At 59.6% G+C, this 18,261-nt stretch overlaps 1 protein-coding gene across 7 annotated transcripts in view; it reads right to left on the reverse strand.

Moving 5' to 3' along the window:
- Positions 1-17,193, reverse strand: part of TTC7B (tetratricopeptide repeat domain 7B) — a 215,640-nt gene extending 198,447 nt beyond the window's left edge. For 4 of the 7 annotated variants that reach the window (XM_036013158.1, XM_036013163.1, XM_036013151.1 and 1 more), the window contains exon 1: positions 16,986-17,193. In XM_036013158.1, the coding sequence (XP_035869051.1) occupies positions 16,986-17,106 (121 nt within the window). In that variant the 5' untranslated portion in view covers positions 17,107-17,193. The remainder of the gene's footprint in view (positions 1-16,985) is intronic. The other 3 variants (XM_028507091.2, XM_036013167.1, XM_036013171.1) reach the window with 1 other exon arrangement.
- Positions 17,194-18,261: the final 1,068 nt, after the last annotated feature.

Below are 18,261 nucleotides of genomic sequence, written 5' to 3' on the forward strand. Positions count from 1 at the left end.
CTGGGCATTCCACCGCCGGGGGCAGAGCAGCAGGACGGCCAGCTGGGGCCGGTGCACCTTCCAGAATGGAGAAGCCAAGCGGCACAATGTGGGAGAAAGAGCTCTGGCCTCAGGCAGCCCTAGGCTCGAATCCCAGCAACTTTGCTTACTAGCTGTGTGGCACTGGGAGAGTTACCTAACCTCTCTGAGCCTCGGTTTCCTCGCCCAGCTACCAGAAGATTAGAGATAATACCTGTAATGCATACAGTACAAAGCAGGTCTGAATAAAGGTTAGCTACCGTTGTTTTCATTCACTTAGGACTATTTCCCAGAGCAGTTAGGTCAGATCTAGGGGGGCCAGAGAGCCCCATCAGACCTGATCCCTGCTCGCAGGAGGCCTGCGATCCCGTAGGAGGGTGCGCACGCCGTGCTGCCCTCAGGACAAGCCGCCCCGAGCTCCCGCTGGCTGCCGTGCTGAGCAGCTTCCACCACCCTGTTGGTCATCCGAACACCGCCAGGGGGGTGACGCTATGGTCTCCGTTTCACAGGCGGGGATCCGGGCGTGAGAGGCGCGGCTGCGTGCCCAAGGTCACGGAGCTGTCTGTCCTGGAGCTGGGCACTGAGCCCATGCCGTCTCCCTGCGCTGTCTCCTCGGCCTGCCAGGCACAAGCCGTCGGGAGAAGGAGCCCGTTTCCCTCCCAACCAGCCATGTGCCCCTGGCCCAGCAGCTCTGCCTTTCCACTGCAGGGCCAGACCCACAGTTCCCCATCCCTGTCCTGCCCCCACTGCTGGGATTCCCGGGCCCCGGAGGGGGGAGACGGGAGGGGCGAGGGAGTGCTCAGGGCTGTGTCCACCTCTCCCACGAACATTTGGAGGGGGGGGTTTAAGTGAGGCTGCAGAAACCAGGTCCCCGGTGATTTGGAGCAAGATAAAGCCTGAGATCGGGTAGAGACCACTCCTAAGGACAGCGTGGGACTCGGCCCCCAGCCGGGGCCCCTGGTCCCGGGGTTCATCCCCAGGCCGACAGGCCCCAATCCCGTAAGCCTGGTGGCTGGCCCAGCTCAAAGCCCAGGGGGCCTTGGCCTCCTGATCCCCAGGGAAGGATGGGTTGTGGCCTTTGTCACTTCAGGTGACTGACCCTCTGTCACAGCTGTCTCCCTTGCGGGATAAGCAGCTGACACAGAGATTCCACTGGGTGATGGAGAAAAAACTAGCATTTCTACTCTATTCCAGGGAGTACTTGATATCAATACAAAGAAAAAAAAAAACTCAACAACTCAGTTTATATGTCAAGAGAGAGGCATTTAGGGCTGTTCAAACAATCCCTGCTGGGGCTGCGTCCAAGAGGAAAAACACAAACCCTATTCAGGCAGCAGCCGGTTCTGCCGTCCCCTTTGTTACCCAGCAGACACGGCCAGGTTCTCTGTTTCCTAGTCTCCGTAGGACCTCGGGGGCCCCACCCCTCTGTCATCTGGCTTCTTGTGAGTCACAGGTAACTTAACATCTGGTACCAGCTGTCCCCCTGCCCAGCAAACAGTGCTGGCTGGAAAGCAGGCCCCGTCGGACAGTGCTGGCGGGAGCGTGAATTGGTGTGAGTGGCTGCAGAGGGCAACCTAGCGGCACCTGCAGAACAATTATGTGCTGCGCCGTCGGACCCAGAAATTCCAGTTTTAGCAACTTGCCCCGTAGATGCAGACGCTCTGCAGCACGAGGGGGCGATGGGGACGTTTGCTGCATGCAGCTGCCTCCTGCGAGCAGAGGGCGGGAGTAACGGGGGCCTGTCACATGGACCGTGGGGCAGCCCACGCGAGGGGGCACGGTGCACCCACCGAGCCAAGGGGACAGGTCGAGACACAAGTCCATGTGGCCAGACCCCCTACCAGCCCCAGGCTGTCAGCCTCCCTGACTCCACAGGCTCTGCGGGCCTCGCAGCCTGGGCACGGCCACAGGACTCGCTCCGATCCACCGGACAGCACAGCTCTGACGCACACGGCACCTGGGAAACGGCTCGCCCGCTTCTGCTCCTCTGCAGGCTCCTCTGTGGCCGCCACGAGAACACGCTCGGGCTGGCCTGGGGCGAGCAGGCTGCCGGGCAGCAGTGTCACCGAGGTGACCCGCAGCTGGCCGGGGACGCACAAGCAGGCCCTGACAAGCCCAGAACCGTGAGAAACAACAAAACGTGGCTGCGTTAAGGCACTGAGCTTCTGGTGGTTTATTACAGAGCAGAAGGTAGCAGCCTCAGACAGACACACAAACCAGCGTGTGCGGTACATCATGATTGCGTGTGGAAACCCAAACCAACAAACTGCCTTGTACATGTGCAGACACACGTACAACATATCTCTAAAAGGACCCCGGGGAGTCCTCCGAGTGGTGTTTCTGTGGAAGGGCCGAGGACACGCAGGTGATGCAGGTGTGGAAGGGCCGAGGACACGCAGGTGATGCAGGTGTGGAAGGCCCGAGGACACACAGGTGATCAGGTGTGGAAGGCCTGAGGACACACAGGTGATCAGGTGTGGAAGGCCCAAGGACACACAGGTGATGCAGCAAGGCTGCTACTTGTCACTACCTGCCGTTTTGCACTGTTTGGGCGTGACCACCACACACACCCGTTACCACGCAAGACGACAAACCAGGTGATCCAAAAGAGAGGGGCGGCCATGGCACCTAGTGCTGTGAGCCTGCAGCAACCCCCAGCCCGCTTGCCCACATGGGGGTTCACACAACCTGGTCTGTCACCTCAGAACCAAGTGACGGAGTCACAAGTCTGCGGTTCCTACCGCCAGCCCATCTCCGCTGTCCCTGGGCCACCAGCCTCTCCTGACACACCCTCCAGGCCCTCGGCGTCCTTCCCAGGCCGTGGCCATCTGTCTCACCGGAGGGTGCCTGCCGGGACATGCTACACCTCCTTCCCTTCTCCTGCCTAAAGCCCGGGCATCAGCTGAGTTGCATTTCAGGGTCACCTGGGAGAAGCTTCGCCCGGCTCTCCTGGCCTGAGCGACCCTCATGGCACTCTGCACACTCACGGGTCTCAACCAGCATTCCCTCCGCACCTGCGTGCGCCAGGGACCTTGAGCAGTGAAGGAGACTGGGCAGGCCTCTGCCGCAGGGAGCTGATGTTCCCAGACAGGTGAGACGAAGAGACAGACCAGGAAAGGGACGGACGGTGGTCAGAGATGTGCAGGGAACTAAAACATGACAGGGAGGGCCGGGCGGCTGCCTGAGATGATGGGGCTGTCCGATCAGGGAGAGTCTCCAAGGGGGCCTGGGTGACGAGAGTGAGCCAACGGCGTAGGGAGAGCCTTGTCCAGTGCACAGAGGGCCCTGGGGTGGGAGCTAGCTGGTGGGCACGGGCAGAGGGGTGGGCGCAGGGAGACCACAGCAGCGTTCTTGCTCACTGGGGTAAAGAGCACGGCATTCATTCTAAGTACAACTGCAAGTCTTGCAGTGGCGGGGGTGGGGGGCATAAGCAGTGGACAAAATATACCAATTTAGGTTTTAAAAAGCTCCCTGTCTGCTGTGTGGGGAAGGAACTCGGGCTGGAGCTGGGCGGGGGCAAGAGCAGAAGTGGTTAGAAGGCCATCTGGTGAGAGGTGACAGACACTTCGACAACGGGGTGAGAGTCCAGAAACGGTGCACAAAGGGAGAAAAGCCCCCAGCGAGGGCAGTTTGGAAGTAAAAGAAACAAGACTCACTAATGGACTGGCCTGGAGGGGCGGCAAACAGAGTTAGCGCCCCCCCCCCCCCCCCCCGCAACCCCACCACCACAGACGTCTATGTCCCAACTGCTGGAGCCTGCAAAAATGTCACCTTGCATGGCAAGAGGGGCTTTGCAGCTGTAATGAATTTCAGGGTCTTGAGATGGGAGGGTTATGCGGGTGGGCACTTCGGTCCCCAGAGGAGGGAAGTGGGAGGGCCACAGTCAGAGGAGATGCGGTGAAGGACGCAGGGGCAGTCACGGAGACACTGGGGGAAGCGAAACTGCTGGCTTCGAAGAGGGAGGAGGGGCCGTGAATGTGGGTGGGCGCAGGGGGGCCCGACCTGCGACCCAAGGGCCGCACGTGGCCCAGGATGGCTGTGAACGCAGCCCAACACAAAGCTGTATGCTTACTTAAAACATGACGAGATTTGTTAGTGATTACGTGCTGCACTGTAATTTAATGTGTGGCCCGAGACACCTCTTCTTCTTCCGGGGTGGCACAGAGACGCCCAAAGGTTGGACCCCCCGTGAGGCTGGAAAAGGCCGGGATGCAGAGCCTGCAGGAGGTCACAGCCGTGCTGACACCCGATTTCAGCCCAGTGAGACCATCTCCCACTCCAGCCTCCAGAACAGCGGGAAAGCAAACCTGCGTCGTCTTAAACCAGTACACCGTGACGTGCCAGTAGGAAGCTGATGCACGGGGGGATGAGGAAAGGGGAGGGGCTGAAGGTGAATTAGGTGCCAGGCTGCCCGACGGAGCAAGCAGTGGTACCATGTGCCCGTCTGCTGAGGTGAGGAGGAGTGAAAGCAGGAGCTCCGTTGTGACCGACCTGAATGACGTTCGCTGTCCACACCGGAAACCGCGTCGGCGGACGGGGGCCTGGGTCAGAGCTGGCGCAGACTGAGCGGGAAGGTCCAAGGAGAGAAAACCAGGCCCGTGTCCGTTACAGAGACTGAGAATAAAAGGTCTCCAGAAACAGAAACAGGTCGAGTGAGTTCAAAGCAACGGGACTATCAAGGAGGAAAAGACAGCAAACAGCCATCAGATTTGGCAACACGGAGGCAACAGCAGAGGGTGACCTTGGCGCCGAAGTCTCTGGGGCGTGCAAGGGACACAAGCTGGGCTAGCACGGCTGGGGGAGCCTGACAATTCTGCAAGAGGCTTTGCTGAAAAGGCGCAGAGAGAGGGGGCGAAGTTAATGAAGGTTTCTAGGAGGAAAGGCCAGGGCCTCAGCGTCTGCTGAAGGGAGGGGTCCAGGAGGAGACAGAGGCAGAGACTCGACCCAGGGGAGAGCAGAGCAGAGCGGCTGCGGCAGCGACGCCCTGAGAAGGCGAGAGCAGGGGGATTCTGAGCAAGGGTGGAGGGGCTGCCGCCCTCGGACAGGAACTGAAACCTCCGGGCGGTGGCAGGAGGAAAGCGGTAGACTCGGTGGTCGGAAACGAGCGGGTTTCCTCATTGTTTCCATTTCCTCAATAAGGAATGAGGCAAGGTCCCGGGCAAGGGTAAGAGGAGGACATCCAGCGGATGTAAGAGGCCTCAGGGGAGAAAAGGGCATCTGAAGCAGACGTTTCGGAAAGCGGGGATACAAACACACCGTGAGAGTGGCAGAGCCTTGGAGGTCATCGGTCGCCAGGTGTGAGTGGCCAGTGAGGCTGAGGGCTTCTCCAGAGCGTGCAGCTGCTGGGCCGCACGCCCCGGGGGCGGAGCTGGGTGTGGCCAGGGTACAGGCACCGACACGCAGCAGGATGGACAAGAGAGGGGCACGCACTTCACCTAGAAAACAGTGATCAGTTGTCCCCACACCTGCTTTAAAATGTAAGTCGTATCATGTCGCCCTCCCGTCAAAACCCTCTGATGGCTCCCGTCTCCCTCCAAGTGAAACCAAAATCCTTGTCACCTATCACTCTGGCTCTCCGACCTCCACCCCCTCGAGCTCCTGGCACACAGCAGGAATTCCCCACAGATTTCTGGACTGAATCCATAGGTACGTCTCCCCTGCATGCACTCGGCCCGGCCAAGCACCTCAGTCTCGGCAGACTCGGCATCTCCCTGGGCTGCCTGGCACACAGTGGGGGCTTGAGTGTTGACTGAGATGTGGGCCTGGGCACCTCTACCTCCGGGCCCCACGGCTCCCCCTCCTCCGCTGTCTTTGTTTTGACTGTGACCCAGTTCAGAGGGCCGGGCCTGGCTATTGGGAACTCCTGACTGAAAGGCAAAGATGACAAAAGCCAGAGATTAAAGGACTCAAAACAAGTTAGCAGAAGTGATATTTTGAGAAAACCTTAGTAGTTGGAGTCCAGGCTCCATGCCAAGGCCTCCTCCCCACGTCCACACATAATGCAAAGGCTGGAAGGCTGGGATGGGAGAGTAAAGTGTGGAAACAGAGACAGTAAATCTGCTGTGCTGGCCACACACACGTGCACACACATGCATGAACACACACACACACACACACACACGCACTTCCCCTAGAGTCCGAGCTTGAGAAAAGAAAAGGTAAGTCAAAGGTCATGATCTTGCAGCGGGTTTGGCCCGTGCCCAGGGCTCAGAAGCACAGGAAGCGACTCTGACTGGTCCGGGGCACGTTATCAGGCCGGCCCAGAAGGCTTGGAAACGGCTCTTTTCCGGAAGTCAGCTCCACACAGACAAGTTAAATGTGCACCCGCAGCGTCAATAAGCACTTCTTGAAAGTTCAAAGCCCCCATCCCGTCCCTGCCCTCGAGAGGAATGGTCTGAGGGGGGACAGGTACCACCGAGACCCGGCACGGCGGTGTGGAAAGACCCCCGGGGACACTCAGCAGGGCGTCAGAGGTCTGGGCCAGGCCTGAGGAATTCCTTCAAGTGAGACTGCGGGCAGAAGGGAGACTGGACACAGTTGGTGTGTCTGTGGTCGGGCAGGGGCAGGGGGTCTCCGACAGCGAGTAGGCAGCTGTGGAAGGCCCAGGAGAGCTACTTGCCCAGGCCTCCAGGCCCAGAACTCCGTAGACAGCTGACTCCCTCGGCCTGCTGGGCCAGGGGAAGAAAAGTGGCACTGGCTGCACGTCCCAGGGCGTGGCCGCCCTGCCAGCACGCCCTCCCCGGCCGGCCCTCCCCCAAGGCTGGCAAATGTGAGGAGGGAAAACACTGCTTCTTACTAGGGGGTGACCCTGCAAGGCCAGGGACAGCAGGTCCTCAAGGGAGCCAGGGATCATGGCACAGGGGCCGAGCCAGCCACATGCGAACAGAGGGGACAAGGAGGGGCAGTGGAGGGACCCGGAACCCTGCCCTGGGAAGGGCCGAGCCACAAGTGTCCACCCTACAGTTGCACAAGCAACAGGGTGAGGTCACCTGCAGTCAGTCAGTGGAGAGAGCAATCTGTCAGCCGGAATCCACCCAGGGCCCCGGCAGGGAGGGCCACAGTCACCACCGGATGACACCAAGGCTCTGAGATGCGGGCCCAGCCCTGGGGGGATGTGCCTTCTCGTGGGCCTCCACAGCCCTGGCCCCCCCACCACTCCAGCCCTGACCACACATGTGCCAAGGCTCTATGTACTAGACTCGAGGGCACAGACAGTCTCAGTGATCTCGGCCCTCCCAGTCCTCAGGGCAGGGGCTGGCACACAGTAGGTGCTCTGTAGGCGTTTGATGAATGAATGAATCCAACTCAGCTCCTCAAGGGCACAGGCCCAGTCAGTCATTTGACAATTACTTGAGTGCCTACTGTGTGCCGAACATGGTATTGGTGCTTGAGATTTAGCAATGCGGTTTCATTCATCTTTGTGTCCCCACTGCACGCCGCTGCACCCGCACATCCTACCCCTGGCTCACGGAAGTGCTGAGTGAAGGACGCAAGAGGAGGCCTCGGGAGTCTGTCAGACCTGGCTGCAGCCCTGCTGTGCCTTTCCTAGCTCCGTAACCCAGCTGAGACCCTGTCATCTGCTTCAGGCCTCAGTCATAGGCCAGACGACAGGATCCCCACCCCACCCACAGCCCCTCTTCAGTGACATCGCTCTGAGCGAGATCCAGCCCGCTTCCCTGCCCCTGTAAAGGACTGAGTATTGGGACCCTCCTTCCACACACAATTCTCCTGATTCCGTTAGGCTGCTTCTGATGATAACGCTGCTGCCAGAAACGGCATTATCTCATTCACTCCCCAAAACCACCTTTGAGATAAAGGGTGAGGCTCAGAGAAGATAAGGGACTTATTTACCCAAGGCCAGACAAGCAGTAAGTAGCGGATGGAACCAAACCTGGGTCTCACATGGCAAAGTCCACTGCCTTCTCCTGCTTCCCCCTCAGCTGAAGCACCCCCGTGCGCCTGACACTGCTGAGGGGTCCCTGGGAGGTGGGACTTCCGGTGTGAAAACCAGGTACGTCTCAGGTCAGCTGGGATGTGTGAGTGACCCTAAGCCTTGCTCTGCCCAACAGCCTCCCGGCTCTCTGCCAGACCCTACCCATCGCCACACAGGCCCACCCTGCCTCAGCCCCCTTGCAGCCTTGTGAGGGATGCTGTCACTGTTCTCCTCCGGCTGCAGGGTGACACTCCGTCCCACCCCTTGGACGATCGTGGCCAAATCTGGTCCTTGAACCCCTTGCGCCTCAATCACTTGGGCGCTGGTTCACAATCCTGCTACCAACCCCGCCGAGGCCTCCTGAGGCGGAAGCTGGGGTCCTGCCTGGGAAGCTGAGGTGCTGACCAGCCCCCGGGGGGCTCAGCTGCTCAGGGGTTGAGCAGCTGCCCCGAGCTGCAAGCTTCCTGTGGCAGGTGACCTGCTCGCCCCGTTTCTTCTGGTGTAGGACCTCCCGCCCCCCAGGAGGTGCTCATTAAACGCTGAGGGTTGAGGTTGAGGGCAGGCGCTTCCAGACCTGCTGGAGCACACAAATCACCTGAGGCTCTCGATTTAAAAATGCAGGTTTTCAGCCCCATCTGGGACCCAGGGAGTCACCACTCCAGAGGAGAGGTCTGGGGGGCCACGATGTCCAGGCTCCCCGAGGCCAGGCTCCCAAAGCACGGCCACGGGCCAGCGGCATCAGCTTCACCGCCCCAGACCTGCTGCATCAGGCAGTGGGACAGTCTGGGTTCTCCTCACAAGCCACAGTGCTGATTTTGGGGTCGAGTAAGTTTAGAAAAAGATGCATGAAACAGAGAGCTAGAATCTGGCTCCATGAATATCTCCGAGCCTCAGTCCACATGTGCCCTGCGTGGGCGTTCCGAGCCTGACCCCAGTCCTCAGGCAGTTGCTGTCATGGCAGACTGGGACCCACATACAAGTTCATGCCCAGGACCCGGCACACAGCAGAGACTCAGAAATTCCGTTCCTTCTCCTTCCCTGCTGGCACCGTGGTAACTCCTGTGCAGTAGGAAAACGAAGGGGCTGGAGGAGCCAGTGATGTGCACGAGGGCCCTTGGAAGAGAAGTGGCTGGGGATTCGGACTCCAGGCCCAGCAGCCTCTGGAAAGACCAAAAACTATCTGTTCTGTTCTGCCTGGTTCTGATGCCTCTGCCACCACTACACTTGATGAGCAGGGACAGACAAACCTGGAGGGCAGCAGGAGAGCAGTTGCCACACCATTAGGTTTCCTGTGGCATGCGGCTTCTCTTCAGAGTTTATGCAGCACCAGTCTAATCCAGCTACCAGCACCGCTCAGGCTGGTCCTGGCAGCTGATGGGGGCGGTTGTCAGGGGTCTCAAAAACCCCTCTCCCCTCTTTCTGGCTTCTCCGATGGGAAACGCTGGCTTTCATACAAGTCAAAGGCCTGCAACCCTCCAGCCTCTGCCAAGCATGAGGTCACCCAGAGGGGCAGGAATCCACCCACGTGAGGTCAGTGTGAGTCAGGAGCAAGGGCCATCCCTGCTGGAGTGCCCAGTGCAAAGCTGGCCAGTAGCGGGGGGGTGCTCCCTGATAAGCACAGAAGTTTGCCAGTTAGAATGACCTCAGCAGCAAGAAATGGCCAAATGCCTGACTCAACGTGCCTTCAACAAGAAGGCACTTATTCTCTCTCATAACGGCAAGTCCAGGGAAGGTGAGCAATGTAATGAGGGGCCATGTCCTTTTGTCTCTGTGCTCCACTCTCCGGGGCTCGGCCTTACCCCCTGGACCGGGTGCCTTCAATGGCTGCAGCTCTAGGCCTCAAAAACCAGAACAATCTCTGCAGTGGGGGGAAGACAGACCATTCTCCTTCCCTCTTAAGCATGTATATGTCACTCTTAAGCACGAGGAAATCTTTCTCATAAGCCCCCACTACAGCAAATGTCCTTGATGTCTCATTGGCTTGAACTAAGTCACATGCTCAGGCTTCAACCAATCACAGGCAAGGGGGTGGACCCACTGGGGCGAGGCCCCACCCCCACCGTGAAGCATATGGCCCGTGGTACCTGGTACACGGCAGGGCTGAGAGATGAGCAAACTCGGGGCTCAGTCGGAAGGAGGAAGACGATGGAGGTGGAGAATGCTGCACTGACAACCAGGGCGCCTCCGACTGGCCGGAACTCACCGGATGCCTGCATCCCCAAAGGTGAGCACCGAACCCCTGCAGGACGCCACTTCTCAGGGACAGAATGCTCAAGTGTACTTCGGCCCTCTCCCCATTTTGCGAGGCCCTCTGCTTCACATCCTTACGTCCTCACGCCCTCACGTCCTCACGCCTGTTCCAGCTGCTCCAGCCCCGCCTCCGAAAGTCTGCGGGCTAGTTCAACACGCCCGCCCTCCAAGAAGGGGCCATGAGCCCAAGGGCTTGTTAAAGCAGACCCATGCCCCCTGGCCAGCAGAGGCTGACCGCCTTAGTGAGGAGACAGGGCACACGCCCAGGTGGGCGACGTGGGGGAGGGGAAGCACCCCTGAACTGGGAAATGGGAGTCGACAGGTGGCCACGAGATGCAGGAGGGCTGCCCTGCGCAGGCGGCAGCCCGCTAAGCACGTGCAGGTGGATTTTTGTGGTTTCGTTCTGCATTTGGTCCTTACTGCCACCCTCCAGGTTGGGCACTGTCATCACAGGCTCACAATCCATTATCCATAATTTCCAAAATCGAGAATTCTCTAAACACCAAAAGCTGATTTGTACTGCTGTTAGCTTCCTGGGCAGCAAAACCTCACTGAACCGACACCACGCTATTTATAGGCTATTTACCCCTTTTGCAGCGACTGTTCGTATGTGTTGACGCAGAAACACTGACGTGTCGAGTTACGAAGCGCTGCCCTGACTGCCCCAGAGGGTTGCATAGGGTCCAGCACATCTACCCTATTCTGAAAACCTCTGCATTCTGAAACACGTCTGGCCCCAGGGGTTTCAGAAAAGGGATTTGGGCGCATGTCCCCATGGCACAAATGGGGTATCTCAGGGTGAAGTCGCTCTGGTTAGGAGACCGCAGCACCATGCCACGGGTTGAGCGACTGAACACCGGGCCAGGGCCCTGACCCGCCCCAACTGGTCCCGCCCCCACCGGCTACAGAAGACACCTCCCCCTCTGAGCTTGTTTTCTCATGTGACTAGGTCGGTGGGTTGCAGATGTGTCTTTTAAGCTTATTAACTGTCCCTTCAAAGGGGACTGGAAGGAAAAGTGTCGCTGCTCCAGTGAGTGAGGCCTGCCCCTCTAGCCGCCAGGACCCACGAGCACGTCCCCAGAGGGGCTCCGTGACAGCACAGTTTGAAAACCGCTGTGCAGTGGGCCCCCTCCCATCCCAGCTGGTTCTGACGATGTGTGGTTGTCTCCCTGGAGGCAAAGCACCTTTTCCGAGAAGGAAGGACAGCTGGGGGCAGGATCTGGACCGGACCTTGACAGAGGGACGGGCAGGCTTCTGACCCACAGAGAGGCCTCCAGAGCCGTAGGGGCGCCAGCGCAGGTGGAAAGACAATGCGCAAGGTGAGCGAGGGGAGGCCCCGGAAGCCAGGGTGAGGAGGACGGCTGGGTGGGTGGGCTGATGAGGGGAATGAATGTCAGATATCCTCCTCCCTCCCCAGCCAGAGTCTGAAATTCCTCCAAACAGGAGGCTGGAGTGGGGGGGGGGGGGGCGGGGAGTCGAGCCGTCCTGGCCCCACTTGTGCAGCCACAAGGCCACGGTCCTTCTGTCCTGACTACAGTGACCACGAGCTCCAGCGCCCAACCAAGCCATCCGTGTTCACTGTCGAATTAGTGAGTGTTTTGAACCCAAAAGTGAAGACTCGTGGTCTACCGCACAGGTATGTCTTTCAGAGGACAACAGGCCAGAGTATTGGAACACAGGATGGCCGCCCTGGGCGGGTCGGGATGGAGGGCCACTGAGGTCCGAGTGTCCTTCCCTCCCGTGGAGGGCAGTTTGACTCCCAGGAGACTGCGATACCCCGGGAGTGTCCAAAGATGTCATTCTAAACAACAGTGCCACCTTCTCACCCCAGAGCAGACTCGCAGCTAAACCTCAGCCTTGCTTCCAAAGGAGACCCTGGGGCTGGCCCACCATTAACTCCCCCACGCCCCCGCCACTTTGGGACGGTCCAGAGGCCTGAGTTGGACCCGGAAAGGCCCAGGAGCCCAGTCCGCCCCCAGAGGGGAACCCACAGGGCTGCAGGCAACAGCACCACCGGGAATATCAGTGACGGGCAAATGCAAGAACCTCACTCCCACTCGATGGTCTAAATGCATTTTGTCACCAGACGTTGCCCCAGAAGTCATCTGTATTCAGGCACCATTTCCCTACCAACCCATCACCAAGAGGTAATTAAAATGTCTCAAAAATCACACCTAATCCGAAGGGACATGATCCCTTAAAGGAGAAACTACATCTGGGGCCCAAATGTTCTAAGTGAGTTCAACAGCTGAGCTTGTGCCTGAGAAGATTAGCAACTGGGAGAGGCGGGGGGGGGGGGGGGGGGGGGGGGGCGGGACACTGCCTTAGACAGGGAGTGGCTGTCCGCTGGGGCTGACACAGGCCCCCAACATGCCTGTTTCTGGCGTTGACATTGGCAAGAGTCTTGACCAGGCACAGGCATGTCATTCCTAGGTCTCCTCCTCTTTCTTCCCACCCAGGTGGTGTCTGGGATGCGGCTGCCTTGCCCAGAGCTACACCGAGTCAGCCGGAGCTCGGACGCCAGCATTCATATGCACTGGAGTCGGCCTCTCTCAGCCCACGCGGCCCTCACGGCCACTCTGTCGTGCCCCGAGGAAAGGCAGGCTCTGAGTGACGGGCTCAGGGCTGCCCGGCCAGCCATAGGTAGAGACCAACCGAGGGCCAGCCGCCAGGTCACCGCCCACAGCAGGGGACCTCACCACTGGGAGGCTGGAGGGCGACATTCTGGGGAGAGAGGGCAGCTGGGACCACCCTGTGCCCATGACTGCCCTGGGGACCTTGGGTGCTAAGGTGCGGAGTCTGGCCCGGGAGGTCTGACGTGGGACCTAAGAGTCGCCTTCCTCACGTGCTCTCAGGTGATGCCCACGGTGCCACGGCCTGGACCGCATCTCGGGCAGCAACGGCCTAGACTTGAGTGGCTTTTTCTGCCACCCCTAACTTGTGTGATCACTTTCTCGCTGGGACTCACGGGGCCCTGGCATCTTGTTGCCACACATTTTAGTTTTTTTGAGATGAAGAGATTAAAATGGTGACGATGCACAAGGCGGAAAACAAATATCTGGGTTTTCTTTTCAGTTGGGCATTTGCCCTTTTCTTCCTTACCCACCTCTTGGCTAAGCTGTCTGCACCCATTCACCTCCAAGGAGTCGGGCCGGAGCAGCGTGCTCCGGAAGTGCCACCACTGGGCGCCCTTCACGGAGAGGGACCGCCACGCTCCCTTCTTCCCATACGAAACTGATGCTGCTGGGAGGGGGGCGTGGGCTACAAGCAGGGGCCCCGAGAATGCAGGAGTCCTCTGCTCAGAGCCCCCAGTGGCTCCCACCTCCCTCAGAGAAAAGCTGAAGCCTGAACCGGGCCCCACGAGGCCCCACATGGTCCGGCCCCGCCACCCCTCTGCCCTTGAAGTCCCCTCCCGGGAACAGGCTTCTCCCCGACCTTTGGTGTCACCTCCGGTGCGGCCTTCCCAGGGGGGGCCATCCTTGGCCATCCTTTGGAGACTAGCTGTCCCTGTGCCCCCACGACCCCACTCCAAAGCACTCTCTTGTCACCCCCCTCATCCTTCCACCACCCTTCCCCCATCCGCCACCCTGTCCATTTTAGTTAATGAGTTCACATCTGTCTCCCTGCCCCCTTGTCCACTGGAACGTGGGCTTCACACGGGCAGGGATGTTTGTTGTTCTTGTCCACTCTGTTCACTGACACATCCCCCGTGCCTCAAACAGAGGGCAGCACGTAGCAAGTGCTCAGTATTGTGAGACGGATGAATGAGCGGCCCGCCTACCACGGTGTCGGGCTCTGGGACCAGCCCTGGGAGCCATTAGCTCCTTTGAACTTCGTAACCAGCCCTGCAAAGTTAAGTCTTTGAATCCCCACTCTAAGATGAGGAAACTGAGGCTCAGAGTGGTTAAGGGACTTGGCCAAGGACGCAGAGTGACGAAGGGGCTGGTCTGGGACTCAGGCACCGGTCTGGCTGGTTTCAGAGAATTGCTCTCTTCTGCCTGTGGCTGCCTCCGAGGCAACAACCGTCTTACTAAGACAAACGCAGCATTAACTCGCTTTCCTTATTGTAAGCAGCAAATGCTTTTTTTTTTCCTTTTTTAAATTTTATTTTAATCATTGTTCAAGTACAGTTTTCTGTCCTTTACTCCCATCCCAGCCCACCCACCCCTCCCTCCCGACCTCCCTCCCATTTCCACCCCTCCTAGTTTTTGCCCATGTGTCCTTTATATTTGTTCCTGTAATAAGCAGCCAATGCTTTACTTAAGAATTTTGCCACATCTCCGCCTGGTCAGCAGGGTTCAGTGGGTTGGGTGCTGTCCCTCAAAGCAAAAGGTCACAGGTTCGATTCCCAGTCAGGCCACACACCTGGGTTGCGGGCCTGGTCCCCAGTTGGGGTGCACTCAAGAGGCAACCTACTGATGTTTCTCTCCCTCTCTTCCTTTCTCTCAAATAAACACATAAAATCTTAAAAAGAATTTTTCCAAATTTGCCCGGAACTTGAGGTCTAGTGCATCCAAGAGAGTCTATGGGGGAGCTCATGCCCCCAAAGGAGGAGGAAGTTCCAGCACCCACCCGTTGGTTCTAGGGAGCCCCTATCAGCTGAAGGGAGGGAAGGACCCTCCTTTGATCACTTCCTGAACCCCAAACGAGAGCCACAATAATTCCGGTTTTGTTTCAAATTTTCCTTTTTTATTTTTTAAGTCTTCCTGAGCAATCTCTTTGACCTTTTGAAGCCTGGGTCACCATTCATCGCCATTGGCTGCTGCTCACCATGTGGGTTCTGGGGCAGGAATCTATCTCTGATGAGTTTCCCAAAACCAGCCTTACACACTGACCCAGGGGCCACAGTGCCCCCCACACTCGCTACCCCCCCCCCCCCCGCCACCAAGGCCCATTAATGGCTGTGGCTTAGGCCACAGGGACAAGACCCTGGAAAGGGAGCCGAGTCTAGGGGGGCCGTGAAGGCAGGAGGCGCCCGTGCCACCAAGAGCCCGTCTGCCGCGCATCCCGCTGCGCTCTGGGCTGCCCTTCTTCCGCTGCCCATCCTTCTCGACCGAACGAGCCCACCTGTTTTCTTTAAACACTCACTGCCTGATGCTGCCCTGCTCCCTGACTTCCACATTTGCTTACTGTCGGTCTCCTCCGAGGAGGGCAAGCAGGGCGGGAGCTGGCCCGCTCCTGGCACAGGTGGGCACGCTGGCGCCGGCTGGATGAGTGAGTAAATCAAGCAGGAACAAGTGGCTCTGAAGGAAGAACCAGGGGGCTCGCACGTGAACCCATTTAATCCTAACTTCAGCCTGCCCCGAGATATTACATGCCTGCACAGCTGGGCAGCGACAACATGAACCCAACTCCAAGGAGAAACGAGAAAATGCTACAGGCAAGGAGAGGAGAGGCGGGAGGACATGCCAGGGAGCCTTCCAGGAAGGGCAAGGTCAAGCTGCCGTGGGCCCAGATGCCTTTGCCTCGAACGTGTTTCCACCACCCTGAGCCCAGGGAGGTCTGTGTTTCCTCCACGCCCCTGGCACGGCCACGGCGCCTGCGTTGGCCCGAGATGAGCCCGCCCCAAGCGTGATAGGTGCACAGTTGCGAGTATGCAAAACCAAGTCCTTCTCTCCAGGCACAATGAACATAAAAGGCCCAAATATAAACCAGTCTGGAAGAGGACATGTGACATCCCTCTCTATTTCTGGGTAGTTGGAGGTGAGAAGGTTGAACATAGCGCACGGATGTCCTTCCTTAGAGCAGTGTCGTGCAGTGTCATTCATTCATTCATTTGTTCTCTCATTCATTTGTTCAGTCAGCCGTGTGCTCACCCAGCCTCAGGAAGCCTGGGATGAACCAAGACAAAACCTCTGCCCTCTCTCCAGCCCTCTGGTGCCTGCGGTTTTGGCGGGCACTAAAGGACAAGCAAATATCAACAATACTTGCTTCCAAAACAAATAGGGCCACGTGGAGCTGAATTCTAAAATGAGAGTTTTGGATGCAACTTAGAGTTGAGTGGGTACAGGAACCAATTCAGCCCGTGGGGTCCTGGGCTAACTCCAGGCCCAGGTCCCCACTCAGCGCCTCCCTGGGACCCCACCAACCCCACTTCCCACCACTCTTCAACCACATTCCCGCCTTTCTCTACAATATTCTCCATCTGGACTCCCCTGAGTCTGCTTCCCCTATAATCCTAAACCTGACTCCCAAGGTCCACCGCTTGGACACCGGCTCCCTGAGCCCCAGGGCACACATCTCGACCCACCTTCCACTACCCTCCCCCCCACACGCCAAGCCTGCGCTTCCACCTGGAGCCCCGTGAAAGCCATACGTTAACAAACCCTATTTCCCAGGGCTCTCTGTTCAACACCCCTATAAATACATCCTGACTCCCGGGGTACACCATACACACACCCTGGAATCCCCCACACACTCACACCCATGTCCTCAAGGGAGCAGCCTTCCCCAGCACCTCCAACTTCTTAGAACCCCAAGGCCGGCCCCTGACGCCCTGGGACCCAGGCACAGCAGGCGACTCCTCGAGACCCCCTGCACCAGACTCCACAGAAGCTCGACTCTGGGGCGCCAGGCACAAGCCCTCACCCGCCAGGCGCCCCTCCACGCGATTCCCAGGGATCCCGGGCTCCCGAGGCCCTGGCCCCGCGCACATCCGCGCCCCGTCGCCCCCGCGGCCCAGCTGTGCCCCTGCCTGCGCCCCGCGCTGCGCCTCGGGGTCCCGGCCCATCCCGCGGAGGCCGCGGCGCCCCCCGCAGCCCCGGCCGGCGCGCCCGGCGCGTACCGTTGGCGATGAGCTTGGCGGACAGCTGCTTGACGAGCTCGGGGATCCGCTCCCACTGGCACTCGGAGCGGCAGCGCTCGATCTCCGTCTCCAGCCGCGAGCCCGCCTTCTTGGTCGCCATCGCGGCCTGGCCCGGCCCGGCCCGCCCGCCCGCAGGCCCCGCAGCCGCGCCGCCGTCGCCCGGGCGCCCCCTCGCCGCCGCCCGCCGCCGCCGCGGGCTCGGGCTCCGGCTCCCGGCTCCGCGGCGTAACGGGAGCGCCGGCTGGGAAGGGGCGGGGAGGCGGGCGGCGGCGGGCGGCGGCGGGGCCCGGGCGGCGCGAGGAGCGGCCCCTGCCGGCCAGGGCCGGAGCCGCAGCGTGGGCGGGGGTCGGGGCTGGAGGAGGGGCCCGAGCCGGGAGCGTGAGGGGCCGCGAGTTGCAAGGGAGATCAGAGAGGGTGAGAAAGGCGCGTTGGCGGGGCTTGGAGGGGGCTGGGGTCTACCCCAAGGTAGAAGGGCTGGGGACTCCGGGCGCGGTGGAGGGAGGGAGGAAAGGTCGGGGTAGTGGGCTAGGGGGTCAGGTAGGATGGGGCCAGGAGACAGAGGGAGAGAACTGGGTTGGAGGAAGGGAGATACTGGGAGTGGGAGTGGGACGGACCCCCGGGCCTGGAAAAGGCAGCGACCCTGGAGAAGGTCACCGCACAGGGCGAGCTAGTGGTAGTGGTTTGGGGCCTGGTATGAGGCTGGTGTGAGGGGCAGGCCTGCCTGAGCTTGTCCTGACAGCTCAGGTTTCCAGTAGCTCCCTCTGGGCCTGGGTTGGCTGGAGCCCCTTAGTGGGCCCCTGCTCTGCCGCTGGCAACGTTGACGGCCGCACAGCTCCGGGTGTTCCGAGAGACATCCATCTCGGGCAGACGCAGCACCGGCCGGGGAGGGGCTCCATAAATGTCTGTTGGGTTGAACCGAGCGAGGCAAACACTGCTCTGGCTCAGAGGCCAGCTCCCTCGCCCTCTGAGAAGAATGCAAAGTCACCAGTGGGGATTCCTTGTCTCGGCCCTGCAGACTGAGCGCTGGGGCAGGTGTCCCCGCTATGCATTCTCTCGGCTACTCGGTAACCATGTTGAGGTCACCTAGTACATGCCGGGCACTATTTTAGGGCCCAGGGGTACAGTGGAGAACTAAGCCGACAAAACCACTGCCGTGGTAGAGCTTCGCTCCGTCTGAAGATGGAGCTGGACAGCCCAGAACACCAGGCACGAGGAAGCACCAAGTCCTCATCAGCATCACCCCCTCTAGGTGCCT

The sequence above is a fragment of the Phyllostomus discolor genome, chromosome 1, assembly GCF_004126475.2.
Source record: "Phyllostomus discolor isolate MPI-MPIP mPhyDis1 chromosome 1, mPhyDis1.pri.v3, whole genome shotgun sequence".
Classification (NCBI taxonomy): Eukaryota; Metazoa; Chordata; class Mammalia; order Chiroptera; family Phyllostomidae; genus Phyllostomus; species Phyllostomus discolor.